Source organism: Cyprinus carpio, chromosome B6 (genome assembly GCF_018340385.1).
Source record: "Cyprinus carpio isolate SPL01 chromosome B6, ASM1834038v1, whole genome shotgun sequence".
NCBI classification, from domain to species: Eukaryota; Metazoa; Chordata; class Actinopteri; order Cypriniformes; family Cyprinidae; genus Cyprinus; species Cyprinus carpio.
The window spans coordinates 22,090,989-22,114,780 of NC_056602.1; the positions used below are offsets into that span (position 1 = coordinate 22,090,989).

General features: G+C 35.8%; 1 protein-coding gene across 11 annotated transcripts in view; it reads left to right on the plus strand.

Annotated features, from left to right (window-relative positions):
* The window catches only part of LOC109091350 (calcium-dependent secretion activator 1-like), a 75,101-nt gene that overhangs the window by 39,959 nt on the left and 11,350 nt on the right, over positions 1 to 23,792 (plus strand). Inside the window, exons 7-24 of one of the 11 annotated variants that reach the window (XM_042726291.1) lie at positions 2,309 to 2,420; positions 4,236 to 4,375; positions 4,902 to 4,968; positions 5,165 to 5,273; positions 5,479 to 5,691; positions 7,986 to 7,997; positions 11,456 to 11,592; positions 11,677 to 11,864; positions 13,941 to 14,042; positions 14,796 to 14,859; positions 15,080 to 15,203; positions 17,398 to 17,466; positions 18,279 to 18,311; positions 20,204 to 20,310; positions 20,801 to 20,830; positions 21,308 to 21,316; positions 23,207 to 23,363; positions 23,525 to 23,666. In XM_042726291.1, the coding sequence (XP_042582225.1) occupies positions 2,309 to 2,420; positions 4,236 to 4,375; positions 4,902 to 4,968; positions 5,165 to 5,273; positions 5,479 to 5,691; positions 7,986 to 7,997; positions 11,456 to 11,592; positions 11,677 to 11,864; positions 13,941 to 14,042; positions 14,796 to 14,859; positions 15,080 to 15,203; positions 17,398 to 17,466; positions 18,279 to 18,311; positions 20,204 to 20,310; positions 20,801 to 20,830; positions 21,308 to 21,316; positions 23,207 to 23,363; positions 23,525 to 23,666 (1,815 nt within the window). The remainder of the gene's footprint in view (positions 1 to 2,308; positions 2,421 to 4,235; positions 4,376 to 4,901; positions 4,969 to 5,164; positions 5,274 to 5,478; positions 5,692 to 7,985; positions 7,998 to 11,455; positions 11,593 to 11,676; positions 11,865 to 13,940; positions 14,043 to 14,795; positions 14,860 to 15,079; positions 15,204 to 17,397; positions 17,467 to 18,278; positions 18,312 to 20,203; positions 20,311 to 20,800; positions 20,831 to 21,307; positions 21,317 to 23,206; positions 23,364 to 23,524; positions 23,667 to 23,792) is intronic. The other 10 variants (XM_042726292.1, XM_042726294.1, XM_042726293.1 and 7 more) reach the window with 10 other exon arrangements.

Genomic DNA, 23,792 nt, shown 5'->3' on the forward strand with positions numbered 1-23,792 from the left:
TTATATATATTGATTGCACCACATTCACAACATTCACAATTGCACTGTTACTGTCTGCAGACAGTAAAATTGTATCAGCATAGATTTTTGAATGTATTTGTGTCATTACCTAAAGTAATTTCCATAGTTCTTTAAGTGCATATTTTGCTATAGCAACACAGACAGTATGTGAAAATCATCAGAGGGTGCAATTCATTCCTCCTGAATTCGTCACTTTGTGTTATAAAATATTTAATATCCCTTGTAGGCCCTTAGAAAAATATAGCGCCAAACATTTGGCCAGCAAATTTTCCTCAAGCTCATATTTTCACATGCAAATTACCACATATTAATCACACTTTGTTGCAAATAAAATAGTTTTTGCTAATAAACACAATTCGTTCTCAACCACCCAGCTGTTATGATATGTTTATCGCCCCCTGGTGTTCATCAAACAAATTGAGGATTGTGTTCACCCATTGCTCAATCTGCATTTTTCACTTCTCCAAGTGATAAATCACACTTCCCACCACACACATAGCAGATTTTTTCCCTCTTGCGCTAGCTTTCTCTTTTTGCATTCCATCTCTTTTTCGCTCTCCCCCTTTTTCGTTCTGTCTCATTTGACTGCTGCCTCTGAAACGTGCAGCCTGTTTCCACGGCAGCAGATCACGTCACGTGTTTCGGTTTTACTAGGCCAACTCTACCCCTCACCCTGTGTGAGTGTGCAGGAGAGAGTGTATCTGTGATTTCCTAGGTGTACGTTTCTATATTGTTGCATCATATTGTTATGAGATTTTGTGCATTTATTATTTATAATATCAATACTTATTGTTTAAAGCATGTCTGTGATTTATAGTCTTTTCTCACTCTCGCTGAGACCCGCTAGAGTTTGATCTTCTATACACAAGTTGAAGATAGCAGAGCTGTACAGTTATTATATTTCTCCCTTTATGAAAGCTTTACACAGCATACATATGGATTAGTGGGCATAAAGAGGAGGAAAGCATAGTGGGACTGTAACAGATACATTTTCTGTAAGGAATTAAAAGATGCATTGCTTATACAGGAAAAATTAGGATGAAAAAAAATAAAGCTTAAAAAAATAATAATTTACACTAGCAAATAAAGTTTATACTGAGGTTTCTTTTTACTTCATTGGCATGCTAAAGAGTTACATGAATTTGACTGTAAATTGGGGAAATCTGGAAAAATTGTATTAAGTAAAAGTAAAGAAAGCAAATTCTTCCTGAGTAAATTAGATATGGAATAAATATCAAGTTAATTGTTGTGCTATAGAATGTTTGCTAATGTAACTTAAAGGAAAAGCCCCCCCCCCCCCCCCCCCCCCCCATTTCCCCCCCAAAAACCCAAAAAAAAAAAAAAAATTCTATTCACCCTCAGGCTATCCAATATGTAGATGAGTTTCTTTATTCATCAGAACAGATTTGGAGAATTTTTTTTATTGCATCACTTTCCCACCAGTGGATCCTCTGCAGTGAATGGGTGCCGTCAGAATAAGAGTCCAAACAGCTGATAAAAACATCACAATAATCCACAAGTAATCCAGTCCATCAATTAATGTTTTGTGAAGTGAAAATCTCTTTGTTTGTAAGAAAAAATTCCATCATTATGGCGTTTTAGACAAAAAAAACAAAAGCCCTTTTCCGCAGGTCTGCTACATGACACTGGACTGTAATAATGCATGGGTACAGAAAGAGTAAATAATGGTGGACTGTGAATGTGCACTTTCAAAATCTTCTGTTATTTATTTATTAATTTATTTAGCAAATGTCAGACTTGTCCGTTGTGTCAGAGAATCTAGTACCAGTAATCACCGGAGAATATCCTCTGCTGAAAGCGTTTATGTACAAAAACATCAGACGATACACTTCACCCACTGGTCTGTCTCTCATGCACTTGACATTCAGTATGAGATTTTTTACGACCTTATCAAATGATTTGTTAGCGAACAATTTCATCAGCTCTGCCGTGTAGCCGAATAGGACTGCAGAGATTGTTTTCCTCACTGATCAAAGTTATACAATGAAAACAAGGGTTGTCCCTGTGCGCAGCGGTTATGCAGTGATGAAGTAATAAAGAGCAGCCAAGTGTCAAAGAGATCTATGATACCTGGAGAAAGCCATATGTTAGCATTCCTATACATCTTAAAGGGGGTTGTTCGGCAGGCACAAGAGCCCCTTGAAGTAACACCTTAATGGTTGTACTGTTTGTGTGTGAGAATGATGAAAATGAGTGTAGAAAATAAATACTGTAGAAGCCTAAAATCAAGGACATCAATGGAGTTTGTGTGTATGTGTGTTCTCAGTTGGGGAACCCAAGGAGACTTCACCACCACACACCCTCTGCCAGCGGTCAAAGTGAAGCTCTTCACAGAGAGCACAGGAGTCTTGGCCCTGGAGGACAAGGAGCTGGGCCGGGTAACTCTTGATTCTTCTTTTCTTTCTTGTGGCGACATCAGTCGTTCTGTTTTTTTTTGTTTTTTTTTGGAGTTTAAGCTTTATTTGAGGTTTTTATGGTGTTATAGAAGTGATTTCTTACTTTATAATTCTCCTTTTGCCTCATTCTCCTGCTGATTGATGCGTATGGCTAAAAAAGAATATCCAGGCTGGAAAATCCCTGTAAAGAAACAAGAAGCACGACAAGAAGCAGATCAAATCCCTGTTCTGTTTCTACAGTGAATATTTGTTTTTCATTTAGAGGTTATATTCCCAATGAACAAAACAGGCTTCCTTTTAACGAGCTGAATTGACCACACCCCTCTGGATTTTGATTTGTTGTAATTTTTTTTTTTTTTTGTGGCTAATTATGCTTGTTTATTAACTAGGCTATGATAAGTACAGTGCTGTTAAACACAGGCATCACAAATGCCTATATGTTCAGATAATTGTAATCAAAATAAGCAATGTAAAATTTTAATCTAATTGTTATCTAATGTATTGAGTAAAGTATAGTGTACTCAGTTATAGTGTGGGAAATGCTCTTCAACCATGATTCATAGAATTAATAATACAAAATAAAAAAGAGACATACAATACAGTTCAAAGGTTGGAAAAAAATACTGATATTCAGCAAGTATGTGTTAAATTGATCAAGTGTGACAGTAAATACATGTCTTTCTGTTTCTAATTAAGGATGTTCTTTTAAATATTCTATTCTTAATAGAATCTTGCATCATGGTTTCCACCAAAATGTTAAGTAGCATTAATATTAAATTCATGATTATAAGAATGTTTCAGCAGCATATTAGAATGGTTTCTAATGAATCATGTGACACCGAAGACTGGGGTAATAGCTACTGAAAAATCATCTTTGATAAAATAAATGCAGCCCTGGTGATCATTAGAGACTTATTTCAAAAACATTTTAAAGATCTTTCCAACCATAAACTTTTGAACAGTAGTGTGTGTGCATGTTATTATTTAAACCTAAAGAAATGCCATTTCTTTTTAAATGTACATTTTTATCCAAATTCAAATTGCAATTCTCCATTCTTGTTTGCAACCTTAATTAGAATTCATGAATTGGAATCTAAAAAACATTGTACATTCAAGGACTCTGAAGTCCTCTAATTATAGCATTGTTAACATGCTTTTTGACCTTGATGGATTCTAGATCGGTACAGGGTTTAAAAAATGTGTCTCCATCAAGCCTAAAGTAGACAGGCATCTCTAAGCATTTAACTCTAGCTAAGAAATAGATTACGCCAACTTAACAGAGAGAGAAAAGAGAGAATAAAAAGCACAGGAGAGAATACGAGAGAAACTGGCTCTTCTCTGATAAGGTGCCAAGAGAAGAGCTGAACTGTCTAACTCTCAGTACACAGCCACATGAGCCAAAATTAATTGAATGTGGAGAATTTCTCTGAAAACGCTGACTGGCAAAGTAATATGTCATTATCAGCTCACACCCAGACTCAGGGATATTTTCCCACACCCACACAACCTGTTTATCCGTTTACTGAATGCTTCATGTGTGAAAATGTCTTAGAGTTTCTAGGGCAGACACTAGCTATAGGATTACATGTTAAAGGGTTAGCTCACCAAAAATGGAAGCTGTGTCCTGAAAGAAGGTCATACGGGTTTGGAACATCATTTGAGAGTGTAAATAATAACAGAAGTTTAATTTTGGATGTGATGTTCTTATTAATGGTGATAGCTTTGTTTCTCAGTCTGGTGTTAGGAATTGTGATCAGATAGACTTATAATCATGATTCTCTCTTGTTGAATGATTAGGTGGTTCTTCGCCCAACTCCAAACAGCCCAAAGCAGGCAGAGCTCCACAAGATGACTGTGACCAAGGCCTGCCCTGATCAAGATCTGAAGATCAAACTTGCCGTGCGCATGGACAAACCTCAGAACATGAAAGCTTGTGGGTAAGGGATTTTGTGGGGACAGGGATACTCATCTATAAAAATCTTCAGTTTATTTGGAGATTGCATTTCAAAACAGTATCATCCAAACATAACATCTTTTATTTTATGATATAATGAAACACTATGTACTTTATTCCTCTCTACCATTTGGGGTCAGTTAGATTTCATTTATTTGATAAAAATACAGTAAAAGCGATAAAATATTGTGAAATATTGTAAAATAAATACTGTGATATGTAACTACAATTTAAAAGATCTTTTCTATTTTAATGTATTTTAAAAAATTTACATATTCCAGTATAACATGATCCTTCAGAACACAATCAAAAATCCCACTTTTTACTAAAAAAACATCCTTCATGATTCTTTTAATAATAGAAAGTTCAAAAGAACATCATTTACTTTCTGAATAAAAATGTAAATAAACACAAATACCTTAACTTTTAAAAAATAAAAATCGAACTCGCCCAATAAAAATATAAAGTAAAAAAATTAAAAAAGTAAAATACTGTGATTATTCCTTTAGGTATTTATGGGCTGTTGGCAAAAATGTTTGGAAACGCTGGAAGAAGCGCTTCTTTGTCTTGGTCCAGGTATATCGTTTTATATATTTAAACTGAGTGAGTGAGTGAAAAATATGATGAATGTAACAAAGTTTGGTTTCAGGGCCTGATGAGCCATGTACAATTTTAAGTAGCGCTTATGACACAGATTTAACCCAGAGAATCTAATGGGCTGCATATGGCATATTAAGCATTTTAATACTATTTGTTTCTCTTTCTCCTACAGGTGAGTCAGTATACCTTTGCCGTTTGCAGCTATCGAGAGAAGAAGTCAGAACCACAGGAGCTGCTGCAGTTAGATGGCTATACTGTGGACTACACTGACCCACAGCCAGGTAATACTCCCACAGACACAGATTACTCTTATGTACCAGACTTTCTAACTTTATGGTTGTCAGACGTCAGTGGAACATGTCCATAGTTAATGTAATAAACTACATGTTTGTTTTTTTTGTTTGTAATGCAGCAAAAATGCATTTTAGGTTTATCCACCAACCTGAATTTACTTGAATTTGACTTCTTTTATTTCCGTGTGTACAGGTCTGGATGGAGGCCGGGCTTTCTTCAATGCAGTGAAGGAGGGTGACACTGTGATCTTTGCCAGTGATGATGAGCAGGACCGCATCCTATGGGTGCAGGCCATGTATCGAGCTACTGGCCAATCACACAAACCCGTCCCGCCCACCCAGGTCCAGAAACTGAATTCTAAGGGCGGAGCTGCAGCACAGATGGATGCTCCCATCTCTCAGTTCTGTAAGTAAACATACCAGTAAAGCATTTCAACACAATGTCAGTCAGGACAAAAATTGACTAAAGCTGAAAAGGCGAGTAAATTAAATGCATAGCAAGGGTTGTTAATATAATATATGCCCCACAGCCACTCAAATAAAGTGACAACACATCATTTCGTTCCAAAGTACAGTAGATAGCACAGACTAATAATGAATAAATTATTTCAGGTTGAATTAGTAACTCAGTATGTCATAGTAATGTTACCTTGCACTCTCAGAATACTGCACAGGTAGCAGGAAAAGGTAAGCTCGAGTGTGTAGAGTGGGAAAATGTGTTTATTTTAATGTCCATGTCTTTGTTACTGCCCTTATGCACTCCTGATTAGCTTTAGTATCCATGTGTAAGGCTTTTCAGCTTATGTAAAATAGCTTAAATAATTTAAAGTGGTCAACCAAAACCAGTTTCTATCTATAAAGGTATTGTTAACCCAAAAATTTACATTATGATATATAATACTCACCCTCATGTTGTTTCAAAACCATACGACTTGCTTTCTTCTGTAGAACACATACATTTTGCATTTATATGTCTCCAGAAGTCTTAATTAATGATTTTATGGAAGCTTGAACCCTGTCCATTGTTGATTTGCATGCAATTTCGGTTTGTGTCATTTTGTGTTCCACAGAAGAAGTAAGTTCTGGGGGTTTGGAATGACAGAATTTTCATTTTTGAGAGAACTGTCCCTTTAAAACTTTTATTAACAGCTTTTATTAAAATAAGATTCTGCTTAACGTTCTCACCAACAATTTCAACACCTGTTAAAGTTAAAAAAAATAGTACTTCACACTTATATCAAATCACTTTGAAGCATCAAAATAATAATAGATCCTGCTATTCAGAACCTTGTCTTTTGGTGTGCATACTTCAGCATCTGTCCATAGCAATGTCTTATATCACAAAATGTGTCTTAAGGGAATTGATACACTGTTCAAATAAGTTCTCAATTAAATTTAGCTCAAGTTTTAACCACATTTACAAAATCTAAAGGTAGAGGTTCTGTGTTGTTTTTCCATTGATTTATTTGTCCTGTTTGTGAATGTTTCTTGTGGTCAGATGATTCCCTCACAAGTTCAGATGCCATTCAATTTTCTCACTATAAGACAGACCCCCTCCCTTCTGAAACATTATTACACTGTGTAAATGTTTCACCCTCCCTTAACACACCCCAGGTGGTCTTGAATGGCACAGAGTAGTGGAATTTAAAACATGCAATACACACACCCACGAGCAATCATCTCTTTGCTGCAGAAGGTTTTTACAGATTCTAGAATACTATGAAGGTTCTGATAAAAGCATTTGATTTTATATATTAAATATGCATTATTTACTCTGATTGATTACTAAGTATGATAATAACATACAATGATTAAGTTAACATTTAAAGGGTAGTGCAATCCCGGAGGATTTTTGTTTTGGTAACACTTTACTATATGGTTCACTTTGGAAACTTTTGGTTATTGTTAATATATAAATACATGTCTATATATAAATAATTAAATCTTAATACATTAATAATGTTAATTTATACAACTGTTAAAATGTATTTGTATATGTAGACATTAACCTATAGATAAATAAACTGAAAATGCTATTTCGTGTTAAACATATAGAACTTTATTGCAAAGTGTTACCAATGTTTTTGTACTTTGAAAGCTGTGATATTCTGAGGTAGGCTGACAGCCTAAATTATTTTTATGGCTTACAATTTGAACTTTAAATAGTTACTGGATTTATTCTCTTGTTTATTGAATGCAGTACCTTCATAGAATCAATTTAGAAGCTGATACTGGCATCAAATACACATTTGACCAGCATTCAAATATATGTCTGAAGGTAAGTGTATTTGCCAGTACAGTGTTAGTAAATGTTCCAGTGATTTAGATTGTATCAGTGTTTGGCAATCCAGTGCACCTGTGAGAATCCTGTCAAAATCTGCTGCAGCAGAGCACAACTTGATATACCAAAATATAGTCTTTCTTTCTTTCTTTCTTTCTTTCTTTCTTTCTTTCTTTCTTTCTTTTTTTCTGTCACTACTCGATCTGACCACCCACCAGTTCAAACTGCACTATCATATTGAATACAGGTCGTTGTATTTTACGTTGTCTTTTTTTTCTTTCGTTCATGCTTTGCTTGTACCCTTTTTTAGTCCTGCAGCTGTAGTGGAGTCAGGGTTTTCGTGTCTGCTTTTTCCTTCAGCCTTGTTGCTAGTCTTTATGTTATTCTGGTTTGTCCCTTCTTACCCTGCTGTCTTCTAGCTGGACTCAAGGGTAAGTGCTAACCTGTTAGCTAGCACCAGTCAGATAATCCTAAAACCATTATCTGACCAATGCAACGTGCTCTCTTTATTCTTTTTCTCTCGTTCTTTTTCTCCTCCTTTCAAATCTCACTCCTCATGCCTTAGACCAAAGTAGATTATTTTACTTTTCCGTTGAACTTTTTTGATGATGGTTAAAACTGCAAACTTTCATTATTCTTGCCAGTTTAGGTTGCATGTAAATTAGTGCGTTTGTACTTATCATTTAGCTAAGTTAATATGGTTTATGATTTATTTGCATAATTGCCTTCTCTACATAAACATCATTGGCATCACAAGACCCCTCAGAGTAAAGTGGAAGAGGGTTTGTCTTGTTCTATTGTTTATCGATTATTTGGTGGCATTTAGTTTGAAAAATAATCCAAAAATGCGATTGCTAATCTTTTGAGCCAATTCTGAGAATTTTAGAGTTATTTTGCAACCTAATTGACAGTCTTTGCATTCAGGATTAGTAACTAATCCAAATTTAGCAGTTTGACAATCAGTTCTCTCTACGGTAACAGTGAAGTATTGTACATTTTTGACTGCTTGGACTTTACTCCTGAGGGTTCACTTGCCTTTCAACTAATTTCTTTATTTTTGAACTTGAGCTTCACAAGAGTTGGCAAATATGTAAGTGGAGTATTCTGAATGCCAATGTGAAGGAGCAGGCACTGCCATCCCTCCTCACCAAGAAATACTCCTAATTATATTTCGTCCGGTGGAAATGGGCCTCTTTGAAGTGGTCCCTAAACCCAATGTAGAACTTAGCAAAGATATAGTTCATTATTTGCACATGTGTGTTTGCCCTTATACTGCTTGAGTAGGTGAGCATTTTGATGTCATGTTATCCATTCAGATGCTGATGGAAAGACAAGTTCATTTTCTTCCTTTTTTTGATTATCCTCCATTCTTTACAGAGAATGAATTAATTACTTTGTAGACTCTGTTGGCTTCCTGCTAAAGCCGTGTACCTGCACTAGAACCGTAATGCTAGCCTGTTGGCACGCCACTGAAGTGGCTTGCTTGTCAGTGTGCTCAGCAACCCTTATGAACAAACTGAAAATTTCTCCAGTATTGTCAACTTGCAAACGCTAAGAGAAAAATATGGAATGCTAATGGATAGGCAAGCGGATAATATTACTGCAATTTTTTTCTTCCTCTTTCCTTTTCTTGCATGACAATGTAAAGCACAGTGGATTGTCTCACTGTGTTACTGCATGTAAAAGACACCCATTTTCAATGAAATATCATATATATTTATAATATAATGTTTTTATAGTAGTAAAATAATATTAATAATGGTTCCTAGCTTATTAGCATCCCCATAAGTCCTAGCCTTATTTGAATGCAGCGCAACGGTTTGTGCATAAGCCGATTCAGAACTGCGTAGAATGTAGAAGTACATTAATTAAATTAATGTATAATTATGAAATGTAAAAATTCAAATGAATAAGGAAAATAAATCCTTAAATCCCATAGGTTTACCCTGTAATTAGCACGTCTTTTCTTATTTCTTCCCTGCAGTTCCATAACTCATATAGTCTGTTATACATTTTTATACTTCCTTTTTCTCATTTCTTTATCATCCTAAGTTGCTTAGTTAGAGGGCTTCTTTGCCATATTTATCTTTTCTCAACCCATTCAGTTTGTCCGTTGTCTATCCTCTATCTAGCTCATTTCCTCAGTGAGTTCTTCATTCCTACAATCCCGTGTATTTTCCTGTGCCTCTATTCTTTCTTTTTTTGTCTTCTCTTTTAGTTTAGTCTATGTCTTTATAATTGTAGCAATGCTTTAGTTCCTCTAATTAAGCAGATCCGGATAGTATTTATTTGTCCTCTACTAGATTAAGCACTTTATTTTTAGCCACATGTCTTCACAAAAAAGGTGTGAGATCATTGTCTTTATCTAGACACATGCCCTAATCATTGGTGTAACACGAAGCACATTCTTTCTTCACATTTTCTCTCATTAGAGCACGCTCATCACTGCACAGATTTAGATTCTATCATTCTGTATGCTAATAAAGTAATTCATCAAGGGGCCAGTTTTTTAGGAATAACTTTTCTTGTACTACATTCTCCAACAAATATATGTGCATAGGATTTTAGAAAATTGCATAGACTATTTAATTGATTTTGATTCCATTTAGCATATAATATTGAGCATATTAAAAAGCCCATGAAATTGTTTTGTCTCTTAAAACACATCTATATTAAAATACACAACACTTCAAAAAATTTTCATCATCAGTAGTTTTTTTTATACTTTTGATGCATTAAATTGATCCGAAGTGATAGTAACGGCATTTGAACATTACAGAAGATTCCTATTTTAAATAAATTCTGTGGTTTTTAACGTTCTATTAATCAAAGAAACCCTGAAAAAAATTTATCACAGTTTCTTAAAAAATATTAAGCAACACAACTGTTTCATGAGCAGCAAATCAGAATATCAGAATGTGACATTGAAGACTGGAGTAATGATGCTGAAAATTCAGCTTTGCCTTTGACAGGAATAAATTACATTTAAAATATATTAAAATTGAAAATGGTTATTTTAAATGGTTATAATTTTCTCAATATTGCTGTTTTTATAGCAGTTTTGATCAAATAAATGTAGTTTAAGAAACTTCTTCCAAAAAATGTGAACTTATCCCAAACTTTTAAATGGTAGTTTATATGCTAGTAAAAAAAAAAATCAATTGTTTTTCATTTTTTTCCTTTTAACAGAAAACGGACCAAAAATTTGCTGTAATACACATATTTCTGTCTAATCAAATCTTCAGAATGAAAAAGAAAACTGTGCTTGCCAAGCAATTTCATGGGTCTTTCAGTATCATCTTAAAGATAACTTTTGAGTATACTTAGAGACTTAGTCGTTGCAGATGCGCTATTAAATTACAGTAGAAAATTACATGTTTGTTAATTATATCATATGCCCCTGATTTCTTTTTTTGCCATTAGTATATTTACGAGCACACAATTCATCTTCTCTCTCGAAATGAGTGTTTTTCAAAATTGCGAATGGCAGAATCTATTGTATCCATGAGAAAGAAATACATGAAAATTCATCATTTGGAATTGCACCACTTCCTCAACGCCATCGGTGGCTTTTACATTGAAAAGCTTTTGATTGAGAGAACAGGAAGAGACCACGCCCAGATCAGCTCATGCATGCACGTCCAGACTGAATGTGAGCTGAGGATTATCACTCAGTTGCACATTTGCTAGGTCCGATTGAACTCTGCTTGACTTTTGCTGCAAGTTGACAATGTGAAAGCTCAATGTCCTTGATTTGCCATAGAGTACTCATTCTAGGTGTTTAGTTTTGTGGTGGGAGGAGAACAAATCATTTTCCTTGCTGTTTGTTAATTTCCTCTTCCTTGAACCCACCCCCTCTCCCTTCCTCTCCCATGAATGGCTGGAATAGATGCTGACAGGGCACAGAAGCACGGCATGGATGAGTTTATCTCAGCGAACCCATGTAGCTTTGATCATGCCTCGTTGTTCGAGATGGTGCAGAGGCTCACGTTGGACCACAGGCTAAATGACAACTTTGCTTGTCTGGTAAGTGTTTTTTTCCACTGACTTCAATGCAAAGCAACTATATGAAGCATTTCCAAACTGTCTACCCATTTATTGGAATTGTAGGGATGGTTTAGCCCGGGTCAGGTGTTTGTTCTGGATGAATATTGCGCTCGGAACGGGGTGAGAGGATGCCACAGACATCTGTGTTATCTTGGCGACCTTCTGGAGAGGGCAGATGCCGGGCATATGATTGATCCGACGCTGCTGCACTACAGCTTTGCGTTTTGTGCCTCCCATGTTCACGGCAACAGGTACAGGCCTGCATACGGATGCACAGCATTACTTGGATGTTAGATGTTGGGAGAAATATGGATCATGGAAGCAGGAACGAGGGTGGAGAACCAAGGGCTCTTTGCAAGTCATCAGCATATTTTTGCACTTTTGCTTTAGTGTTTATTATATTTTTCCCTGTGAATGTTCTTTATAATTTTGCCAAATTTAGTTTGATTTGTTGTGTCTTTTGTTCTCAATCATTTTTTCATTTCTTTTCCACTTTCCAAGCCTCAGCAGTATTCTTTCAGCCACTACACTTTCCATTCTCTTTTTTTTTTTGTTATTTTACTTTGAAATCTCATTGTGTTGCTCATTCATTACATGTTCCTGATAGTCAGAGGGGGTCTGAGTTACAGGGGGCTGGCTCAAAGTCAGGAGGGAAAAAGGAGTCTAAAAAAAAGAGGAAATGTAAAACACAGCTGGCCCCTGAAAGCACAAGGTAAGAGGACTTGTCAAGGATATATTCATATCAACAGTGTCATATTCTTCACTGTAGCAGCAAATGTATCTCACACAGACAAAAAAAGAATAAAAAAAATAATTTGTATTAATAAATGACAAAAAAAATTTGGGACAATGAAGTTACATTATTCTACTCACCCTTCAACCAATAAACATAAAATGTGAATTTAAAAGTGTAAAAGCATTAATAAATTACTTTCAACAGACCATGAATAACCCCAAAAGCTTGATTATTTCCACAGCAATATTACAGACAGATTCATTGCATTAATCAAAAATGTTCATTAACTGGAACATATAACTGATAATATTTCAAAGTGATTTCTGTCATTTTGACAGATAACAAATATTGTATTTGCCTGCTTTAAAAGCTTTCAACTTAAAACAGCTAATATGAATTAAAAGGAAATGAAAATGAAAAGGAAAGACAATTACATTTTAAAGCATCTTTGTGAATATATATATATATATATATGTGTGTGTGGAAATAGACATGAGGATTTGGGGAGAAAAACAAGAGATTCTAAGTGAAATCCATTGAATTATTCATGCGATGTATCGTAAATTAAATTGGGAGAGCTGAACACAAATGCACAGTATATGTTGTCTTCTTTCATTCTGTTACAGCAGAATAGAAAGGAAAAATTAAAATAGTCAGGAAGAAAAGAATGCCGTGGACTGAAAAGAGCTCTTGCCATATAGATAGTATTCTTGTTATACCATGTCACATTAAAATACCAAGCATTGCATTATTCTCCTCATGTATAAAAAAAGAACATGAAGAAAAAAATATTCAGTCAGTCAAACTGACAGATAAGGATTATTTGTATGAAAGTGCGTCCCATAATTGAAAATGCATTAGGCTCGTTAGAGGAATGGTGTATAAACACCGACAAAATAAAGAACTATAAATCTTGTTTTTGGGTGAACTAGTCCTTTAAAGTCAGCATGGTATTGCATTATATATTTCATCTCACAATAAGACCAAGATCCTGTAAGAAAATATGTAGGATAATTTTTAAATTCATTGAATTCAAGCCTGTATGCACTTGTACAGCATGTTTACTTTAAGTTTCTCTTCCTACTGACTTGTTGAAAGTATATTTATTATTGTGCTGCAGCTGAGTGTGTATTAAATATATTTTAATGCAATATGATGCCCAAGTGGAGTATTGTAACATCGATAGCTGTAAATAAAAAAAAAATGAGTTGGAAACAATGCGCCCCAAGAGTATCACGTCAGGGTCCCATCTGCTGGGTACAAATACATTTATAGCCAGTGTATTAGATTTAAGAAAGCCAGACATTGCTTCTGGTTAGATGTTCTTTCTGCACTCAGTGTGCCAGGCCTGTATTATATTGTTACAAGTGTGATATACTGCATACTGAAATGTTAATGTGGTTTGATTGGCTTTCACTGAAAATATACAGGACTTTAAAAAGCAATTATGTAGTATCATAATTAGTTGTTGTAATAATAAATACACCAGTTCAAGAGTTTCTTTTGATTTGTATCACTTTCCTCTTGACTCAACATTAATCTTTCTTCCTAATCAATTTGCAAATAATGGCATGTTTTGCTTGTAAAACAGGCCTGATGGTCTTGGAACAGTAACGGTGGAGGAAAAAGAACGCTTTGAGGAAATCAAAGAGCGATTACGTGTCCTTCTGGAGAATCAGATCACAAACTTTAGGTGAGTATGTAGACGTAAGACTTTGATTGAACATTTCACAAGCAGAAAGACGATATACATCAGCAGTTCTTTTGATTTTATGTTGGACAATGAGTGGCAATCCAACACCTCATTAAAAAATTTTGTCTACAGAACTAGACAAAAATGTCCTTTAAAATCATACAGTAAAAATATATATCACCATGGACTGCATAGGCCCAACTATGTGCAAATTATTAGGCCGAGTAGAGAAACTGGTGGTTTTGTAAATGCATAAAAAACAGCAGAGGTGATTTATCAGCTTAATGCATGGAACAAATGCTGAGCCAAATATTATATTAGGCTGAATATGAGGAGTGCACAGCCAATATGTGCATAAACATATCAATGTGATTTCACCAACAGAGCTCAAATTATAGCCTGTGCAAATCAAACAAGACACTTGGATGTGTTTTCATTTTGCTCAGTGTGTCTTTTACCTTGTACGGTTTTGTTTGTGGAGAAAAAAGATTTGGAATTTACTGATGTCAGCCATAAAAGATATGAGAAGCATTTTCTCTTTTCTTAAAAGGGGTTGTGTTTTAGCAACATTTTATTATTCACATTTAGCATTGTGTTTTTTTCCCTTGCTGTCCATAACCCATTTTTTCGACCCACCAGTTGAGAACCGCTGATGCACTGATGTATTACTTTCAGTTGTTTTCTGAACATTACATGCAAAAACATAATTGTATAGGATTTTCTACAATCACTATGTAATTATTGTTGTTGTAGGTATTGCTTTCCATTTGGTCGCCCTGAGGGAGCATTGAAAGCCACTCTGTCTTTGCTGGAGAGGGTAATGACAACATTGCTTATATAGATTCAGAGTAGCAGCAATAGAAGGAAAAGAGAAGCAATTGATGGTATTTTGTTCAGTACCACCTGTCTCTGTTTACTTGTTCTGCCATGCTTCATTGCACATAAAAGAAAAAAAAGTAAAAAAAAAAACTATGACTCATTCATACCAGGACAACAAAATTTATATCACTAGAATTTGGATTTGTACTGTTTCACAGGTGCTTATGAAGGACATTGTGACCCCAGTCCCGCAAGAGGACGTCAAGGCAGTCATTCGTAAATGCTTAGAGCAAGCAGCTCAAATTAACTACCAGCGCATCACTGACTACGCCAGAGTGGAAGGTGACTTGCATTGCCCTCTTCTTTCACAGCATTATGATTTTAAAGCACTTATCCATGCTATGATTTGAACCAGAAGGGAACTTTTGTACTTATTTAACTTTTTTTTTATGCTGCTTCCGTCCATTTGAATCAATTTAATGCATAACCTGTGGTCTATATTTGAATAATGTGCTTTGAGTAAATAATCTGTTCTTCTGCTTTCAGTTTGTGAGAGGAAAAGAAATTTAGGTTTGGGTAACTAAAGCTTTTGTTTAAACTGAAGATGTATTTTGGTTATTTGCAAGTAAATATATACATGGGCTTTTTGTTATTTAATTTTAATTATTTTATTCTTTTTTATTTTATTTTATTTTATTTTATTTTATTTTATTTTATTTTATTTTATTTTATTTTATTTTATTTTATTTTATTTTTACCACCGGACTACATTCTTGAATTGCACAGCATCTGTCTTGTTTGGAATAATATACTTGTTTATTCTAAGGCAAATACTGCTTTTGTTTCTTTCTTTTCAAGAAATGTTTAAATGTATTCTTGTCCATTCTCCTTTTGTGGACTTGTGTGTAAAAAATGCATTCAAATCCACACAAAGAAGAGCTTCTTACCATTTCCTATCTGCTGCGATAACAAAGAATATTGGACATTTTTCAGATGCTCTCCACACATTCTCTTTTCTATTATTATGGCTCAGATCAGGATGATAAATGACATCAGGGTAGAGAAATGGTTACGGAGGAGGAAAAGGAACAAGGAGAATTAGTCAGAGAGGGATGCAGGATTGGGGATGGATCTTGCAGTGAAATAAATGAAGTATGTGGGAAGGAGCGGTAGAAGGGAGGAAGAGCCCATTAGAGGAAAACAGGTTGAGGGAAAGAGGAGTGAGATGAAGAGGGAAGCATCCATGAAACAATGCCAGGTTGGGCAACAAGCGTGAAAGAGGCTTACTAAGAAGCAAAAGATGGGCAGTAAGGAGAGGTGTCTGTTTGAAGAGGAGTAGAAGGCATTGTGGGCTGGTTTTGAGGAGGATGTTTGTGATTTAGATGTTTGAAATCCTCTCTCTGAATTAATACCCTCTACTTCTACTATACCCTGTATTTTGTTACATTTCGAACAGAGTGACAAACCACAAATGGCTGACAGTCTTTTAGAACACGGTATCAGGGCCCTCATGAAATTGGTGCAATATCATTAAAACAACAGCTCACCCAAATATGATACTGTCATCAGTTACTCAGATTTGTTTTTTGAAATGCATATTGTTTTCTTTTCTTTAGTGTAACAGAAAGAAGATATTTTCCTGACTGTCTAAGCAGCTCTTTTCCATACAACAAAATTGTCTGGTTGCTCTGAAAAGGTTTGAAAAATACAAAAACACAGTAAAAGTAGCATACAAATCAGTCAATTTAATGTCAATAAAATCCATTGAAGAAAGAAAATTACTGTATGTGTTTCAAATAACAGAATTTTCATTTTTGGGTGAACAATATACTACTGTTCAGAACTCTGGGGTCAGTATGATTTAACTTTTTTAATTCTCTTATCAAGACTGCATTTATTTGATTAAAATGCAGTAAAAACAGTAATATTGTGAAATGTTGTTACAATTTAAAATAACACTTTTAATATATTTTAACATTTATTTCTTCAGTAATAATAAAATTACATTTATTTAGTAATTTGTTTCTATAATGGTAAAGCTGAATGTTCAGCAGCCATTATGTCAGACTTCTGTGTCACATGATCCTTCATAAATCATTTTAATAAGCTGATTTGGATATTATTGTTAAAAAACAATATTTTGTAGAGGCTCGAAAGAACATTTTATTTGAAAAAAGAAAACACCTGACACTTTTGATCAATTTAATGCATCCTTGCTAAATAAAAGCATGAATTTCTTGAAAAACAAACAAACAAAACAAAAAAAAACGTACTGCCCCCAAACGTTTGAACAGTAGTGCACCTTTAAAAGTTTTCCACTTCCACTTTGTTCCTCATTTTTACTGTCTCTCAGTGAGAATTTAAGGGTGATTGTGGTTTAAGGGTTTTAACCATCATATCATGTTGTATTATCCAAACTTTTCCAAAAACTGATTTCTTGATGAGAACCTCAAGACATCCCTTCACCATATTCAACCCTTGACCCCCTTTCCTCTGACCCCAAACTCTTGCATGCCGGAATCCTCTTTTTCTTTAGGAAAAAAGAGGGAAATGTATGATCATCCTGTCTACTCCTTGGCTACACAAGTGATGGATTTAACCATCCGTGAGTAACAACTCCTCACCCCATCATTCTTTAACTCTCATTCATCAACTCAATCCTCCATGTCACATCCTTTTCGGAACTTTTCTGTTTTGCCATTTTCACACAGACGACAGACACTGAGTAGAGAATGATACGTAACGTTCCGATTCCAATTCCTTTGGCAGAGATTTCCATCTGTTTGTAATACGACATGACTGATGCATCCGTTCAGCTTCCTCTTGTTCGTTTTTGGTTGAAGCTCATGTTTGTGACTTGAATGCATTTTTACTTTGCTCGCTATTTTACTTTGTCTGAGTGTATATTGTTACTGTGGTGTGGTAGGTGGTTTCACTGGGGGGTTCCAGACACATCAACAGGTGACTGAGCTTCCAGGAGAGCAGGAGTTAGCACACGTGTACGAGCTGTGACTTACATGTTCCAACATCACAAGTCTGTCTTGCTCGTGATTACTACAACTGTATTTGATTTGTCATGCGACCGAACAATGGCTATTGTCTCTTTGTTCAGTATGTCGTTCAGTTGCTACTTTGCTGTGTGTTTTTGTTCTTGTCGTTCCAGGTAAATATCTACATGTGTGTTTGTTTGCCATTGTTTTTATTATTATTATTATTATTCTATATCAAATACACAATAATTCTCTGGAGAGCAACCAAGAGTGAAATTACCTGGGATGCTGCACCAACTTTGGGCTAAACCGTGCCACCTTGAGGAATAATTCCTTTTCCTCCCCGAATACTCCCTTCTCTTTCTCCCTTATTTCTCGCTCTCCTTATGTTGCTCTGACTCTCTTTTTCTTTCTCTCTCTCTCTCAGTTGAGAAAACTCTAAAGGATCAGAAGGATCCAGGTGAAGCTATGTTTGACGTCATCCCCTGTCCCCTTCAACACATCCTGGCACATGCACATGACACAATTATAGTGAAAATTTCTTTAGTCTGAAAGTCCTGTACACACCACGACACAAGGATCTCCCTTGTGCAATACTTTTTTTGTGAAGATAGTATTCTTCTATATATAAAAAAAATATACACAAAATTTGGGTAAAAACTTATTTTGTGTTATATTATGACTTTAGAAATAGACACAGAACATCTTAGCACTAAACAGTCTGCCTAATGGCACTACATTATGCAGACTTACAATAAGTAATACTATCTTTCACAAATATTTCAGTGGCAGTCTTTTCAATGTGTTAAAATGTGAGGGTAGAATGATCGCAAATGTTTCTCACTGAAGTACTGGGAATAAGATTGTAACTGAAGAATATCTGAATCCTGACATCCACTGATTTTCTAATCAAGTAGTTCTCAACTGGTTTTGCTGCAAACCTGTAAAAACTCTTTTTGTGTCACAACCGACCAGTTGAGAACCACTTCTCTAAATCTTCATTAGTTTAAGAGATGTTTTGCTTCTTTAATTCCCAGTCCTGGTCTTTGAAACTTGACATGACCAGAACATTTTAGACACATTGAAAATAGATAAAGTATGAAATCTGGATAATGATAATCTTAGATTATCATTAAATCCATTGTCATTACTTTATCATGTTGTGTTGATGACATCATGGCCTTAGGAAGAGTTAGAATGAGTTTCTATCAGATATTAATGGTTCACAGTGTAGCAAATTTCCTTACAGTGCCCCACAACCCCATTAATAACCCATGAATTTAACAGACCGATAAACCAATGGCATAAAAGTGAACATTACACACTCTATACACCAAGATTAAAGAGTCAGACTAAATGATAAATAAGTAATGTCCTTCATGACTGAAGTAGCATTTCAGTCAATAAATTAAAGATTTTCTTTTCTCCTTTAGTGGAGACCTCAGCATTGCTGAGTTGGTTGGTATTTTATTTTATTTCTTTAGCTGTTTTTTTTTCTGTCTTACTCATTTCATCTTGTTCAGACAAAAGTTGACTATGTGTTAAACCAGAAACACTATTGTGTGTCTGGATGTCCTCATTTCATCAAAGTGTTGCATATGTCTGACAATCTGGTCTGCTTTTTCTCTCATGTGTTGACCTTAAATTCTAGACAGCATTGAGAAGTTCTAGAAATTATTAGTAATTTACCTAGATACATAAAAATGTAGTATTAGTATAAAGGTCTTTACAGTGGGGTCCAAACGTCTGTGTCCACATTAAACATCTAGGCCTTAGGAAAAGTTATGATGCAAATATGACATTGTAAAGATTCTGCATTTCTTCTACTTGATGCACAAGGTACTTTTTGAAACATTCTCATATCATGCTGGAGAACATGATTACGAGGTTTTTTTTTTTTTACAAGCTCAAGCTGCTGGGAAAAAAGAGAAACCAAAATACTATGAAAATGTGTACATTTTTTATTTACCTTAACTATTATACTGATAATATAGTTTGTAATCAAAAAATATATACTGTATCAATTATGAAAAAGCAAAACCACTTGTGGTCTCAGACTTTTGAACCCCAATTTAGTTGCAAGCTTGCCAAACAATTATTATTATTTTTTGCCTCAGAGATTACCAGAAAAAAGTCCATTATTTTCTCTGACATCAGTTAGGTATCTTTTCTTGAAGTGTTATGAGTGTCATCAACAGTGTTGTCATTTCTGCATGCTCAGTTAGGTATTTATGACCTTAGCTTCTTCAGACTGCATTGTAGTGCTCATGACATCAGAGATTCATAGAATAAATATATTAATCAACCACTGTAATATTAACCATCCCTCTTCTTCCCACCATCCTGCTCCAGAGAATGTAGCTAATCTAGCTACGCCTGCTAAAAAACTGGAGCATGTCATCCGCCTGGCAGAGTTAGTCATTGAGGTTCTACATCAGAACCAGGACCATCACGCCGAGGTGAGCCTGGACTGTTTCTCTCTCTTTCCCCCACATTCACTCTCTTTTTTCATTAATACAAAATAGGGCTGATTTAAATGGCCAGTGGCTCCTCTCTAATAATAAAAAAAGGCAGCTTTGCAGTTTGCACAATGCAATTTGTATTAGTGGAAATTAGTGAAACAGCAAGAGTTCACTCTCCCGTGAGATCCAGGTCTCTGAACCATTTTCCCTGGATCTATACTCTAAAAGAAAGCCTCAGAATACATATGGTTTCTGTGTTCTGAATGTTGGAATGGCTAATACTAAACAGAACTGAAGATGCATTATGAATAGAGAGCTAAGCATGGGTTTCAGCTGTAATTATGATAATTGGCATGTTTCAGCATTTACTACTCCAAGAACAAATGCATAATTGGCTTTATTCCAAGATGCAATTTAAAGTATTAGGTAATCCATGGTCTTCCTGAGATTTACAGATTTACTGTATCTTTCTGAATATGCTTAACAGGCTGCGGTCACAAGTACAGGAGACCAGTCGGTACAGTATCATGTTTCTTTTTTTCCTAAGTTGTCATCACATAGTGTAACTTTTCCCTCAAGCATGTCGATTCACGCAGTTAAGGGCTTTTCTGTTATGTCTGGGTGGAATGGGGCAAAACGGTGCTTAAAGAGCATGATGAAATTGAGAGTTGGTCTCTTGGGTTTCTGGAAAATTCTTAAATACCTCCCTCCTCACACACTGATTCACAAATGAGCAAAATATTTAAGTTTTAGCGCCAAGACATTATGGTAGAACCATCTGTAGATCATACTGTTACTTTGTAAACCTACAATGTAACTGCAACTTTATATCTTCCATTTGAATTAAATCTCGCAATTGTTACTTTTTATCCAAACTATTTGAAAAAAAAATGTTTATAATCAATATTTTGTGCACACATTAACACTTTGCACATACATCACTCTCTACGTGTTCATGTTTTTCCTCACCATTCACTCCATGGTGATGTTGCAGGGAAAAGAGGTATGTGGTCAAAATGAATGCAGTGAAAAAGCCCCTTACTGGCTTGTGCATGAGCTATGAAGGGTTCCCTTCCCCTGTAATGTCCTGTTCCTCACAACGTGAGGGAATGTTTTGCCGCATCTGACATGGGTTCGTCTTAATTCCTCAGCATTGTGCCTGTCAAGTCTCCCTTCAAACTTGTAAGGCTTGTGTCCCCGACTGGCAAGGTCAATGCTCAATGATTCCTTTTGCTTCCAGGGGAATGTTTACCCACCCGCCACGCTAGTTGTGTCACCCTAACTTTCCCAATTAGATGTGTTCCCTTCTGCTAGTGTACATGGACTTCACAATTCCTCAAAATGACCAAATCAATGTCATAACAATGCCCTCTTCCCAGGGCCGCTCTTGCTGATTTTAATTTACAATATGATTTTTGTAATTAGTCAAGAAGGGTGTTAATGTTAACACCTACCCAGCGCTCATAGATTAGCAAGAAGGGCCATGGGGAAGGATTCATGGGTTGCTTGGATTTGGCGCCTCTTATCGCTCTCTACCCCACTTTTTCCTTGTCTGTCTGGTTAAGCTCAGCCACTTGCATTGCCCTGTTACACTAGAAAATGCTATATTTGTTGGTCCCAACGTTATAACCAATGTAGCTTTTCAAGTGTTATGAAGCCTGCAGGTAAGTTCTGTGGTAAGTCTGGTCTTAGAGCTTGCTATCCCTATGTAGCAGAACGGATTTGGGGGAAATGTTTTGGGGCTCTTTGAAGCTGTGGGTTTAGAGGGGTAAAAAAGGACAGAGCATGCAACCAAAGGGAAGGATTAAGCCTTTTAAAAAGGCTGATCAGTTCCCTGAATGGGTTTATCACTGGTCAGTTATTTTAATTAGAAGAAAAGTGTTTTATGCCAAGACTGCAAGCAAGCCTGATTGATCTAAGAAACTCCTGCTCAATACCCCACTACAGGCCCAAAATTTATGGTCACTTTGAGAGATTAAAGAAGAAATATTTAAGCAAACCACATGCATTGCCAAGTAAAGAAGTCTGCTGCTTGCTTGCAGACTTTGGCGTTTCAGGGACGGCAATGTTGCATGATCGCAAAACACATCCCCATCCCGAGGGTAGGGATGCAGTGATGTGAACGGTTGAACTACATCTTCCATTTGGAGGGCAAAAGCATGCAGGGATTTCTACCTCACTTGCATGAGAACTGCACCTCCTCTGGCATCTTGACTCCACTGGGAGTTAACCTGATATAGGAAAAATGACCTCTGGTCACAAATATGCACCCATTTGCAACACAAGATTTAAGGTGTATTGTCATTTTTTAATACTTGAATGTCAGGCCCTCTTATTAAAGTAGTTTTATTTATTTTTTCTCTTATTTGGATTAACATGTTTCTTTCGAGGGCCTCTGAATTCTTAAGATATGCAATCTTTTATAGATTCATACATTTCTTCTTAAGGGGGAAGGGTTTTTTTTTTTTTTTTCAGTATTTAGACTTTGTTTTGAAACATATATATATATAGTAGAATTTTCTGTGTTGCAAATTTATAAATGGTCTAGTGTAAGTTTTAATGTCCATAATAGCAAACTGATCACCATAACCCTTGTAAACTGGTTACTTGAAAGCCTTATCTATTTAGTTAATTAACATAATGACCTCTAACGCAGAAGCAAAATATGAACCATTCAGACCAAAAAGTCTTACTTCTCTTCGTTTGAACTCTTACTGATCAAATGAAGAGCCATTACTTTAGAAGCAGATTTACAAAGTCAATATGTTATATACCATATGGCAGACACTTAACCAGTTTACAATCTTTTTCTTGCCTGAGATTACCCAATACATTTCAGATTTTCTAACTCTCTGCTTCTTCTTTTTTTCTTTCTTCCTTTACTGTACTATCAGCCTTTGCATGGTGGTCAGACCTGATGGTGGAGCACGCAGAGAACTTCCTGTCGCTCTATGGAGTTGATATGGATGCAGCTCTTGAGATCCAGTCTCCCGAGAGCTGGGACAGTTTCCCACTCTTTCAGCTTCTAAATGATTTCCTCCGTACCGACTGTAAGCTCTTCTTGCACCATTTGGTTAACAGTTCTGATAGTATTGTCATTTCTCAAAAATGACTAAAATGCGTTATCTTTGTAATTAAGTGATTATAATTGAAAAGTTGGGCCTGTTACTTTCAAAATTGTAATAACCTACTATTTTTTCTGTTTTTACAGATCACCTGTGTAATGGAAAGTTCCACAAACATCTGCAGGACCTGTACGCCCCTCTTGTGGTGCGATATGTGGATCTTATGGAATCCTCCATTGCTCAGTCCATTCACAGGGGATTTGAGCGGGAGTCATGGGAGCCTGTAAAGTAAGACACCACTTCCTCAACAATGTGTGCGGTGACCGGGAGCCAGGGCCTTTCAGGACAAAAACATCACAAAAAAATATCTAAAAAACAACTCGTGTGTATATATATGTGAGATTGCAGGGACAG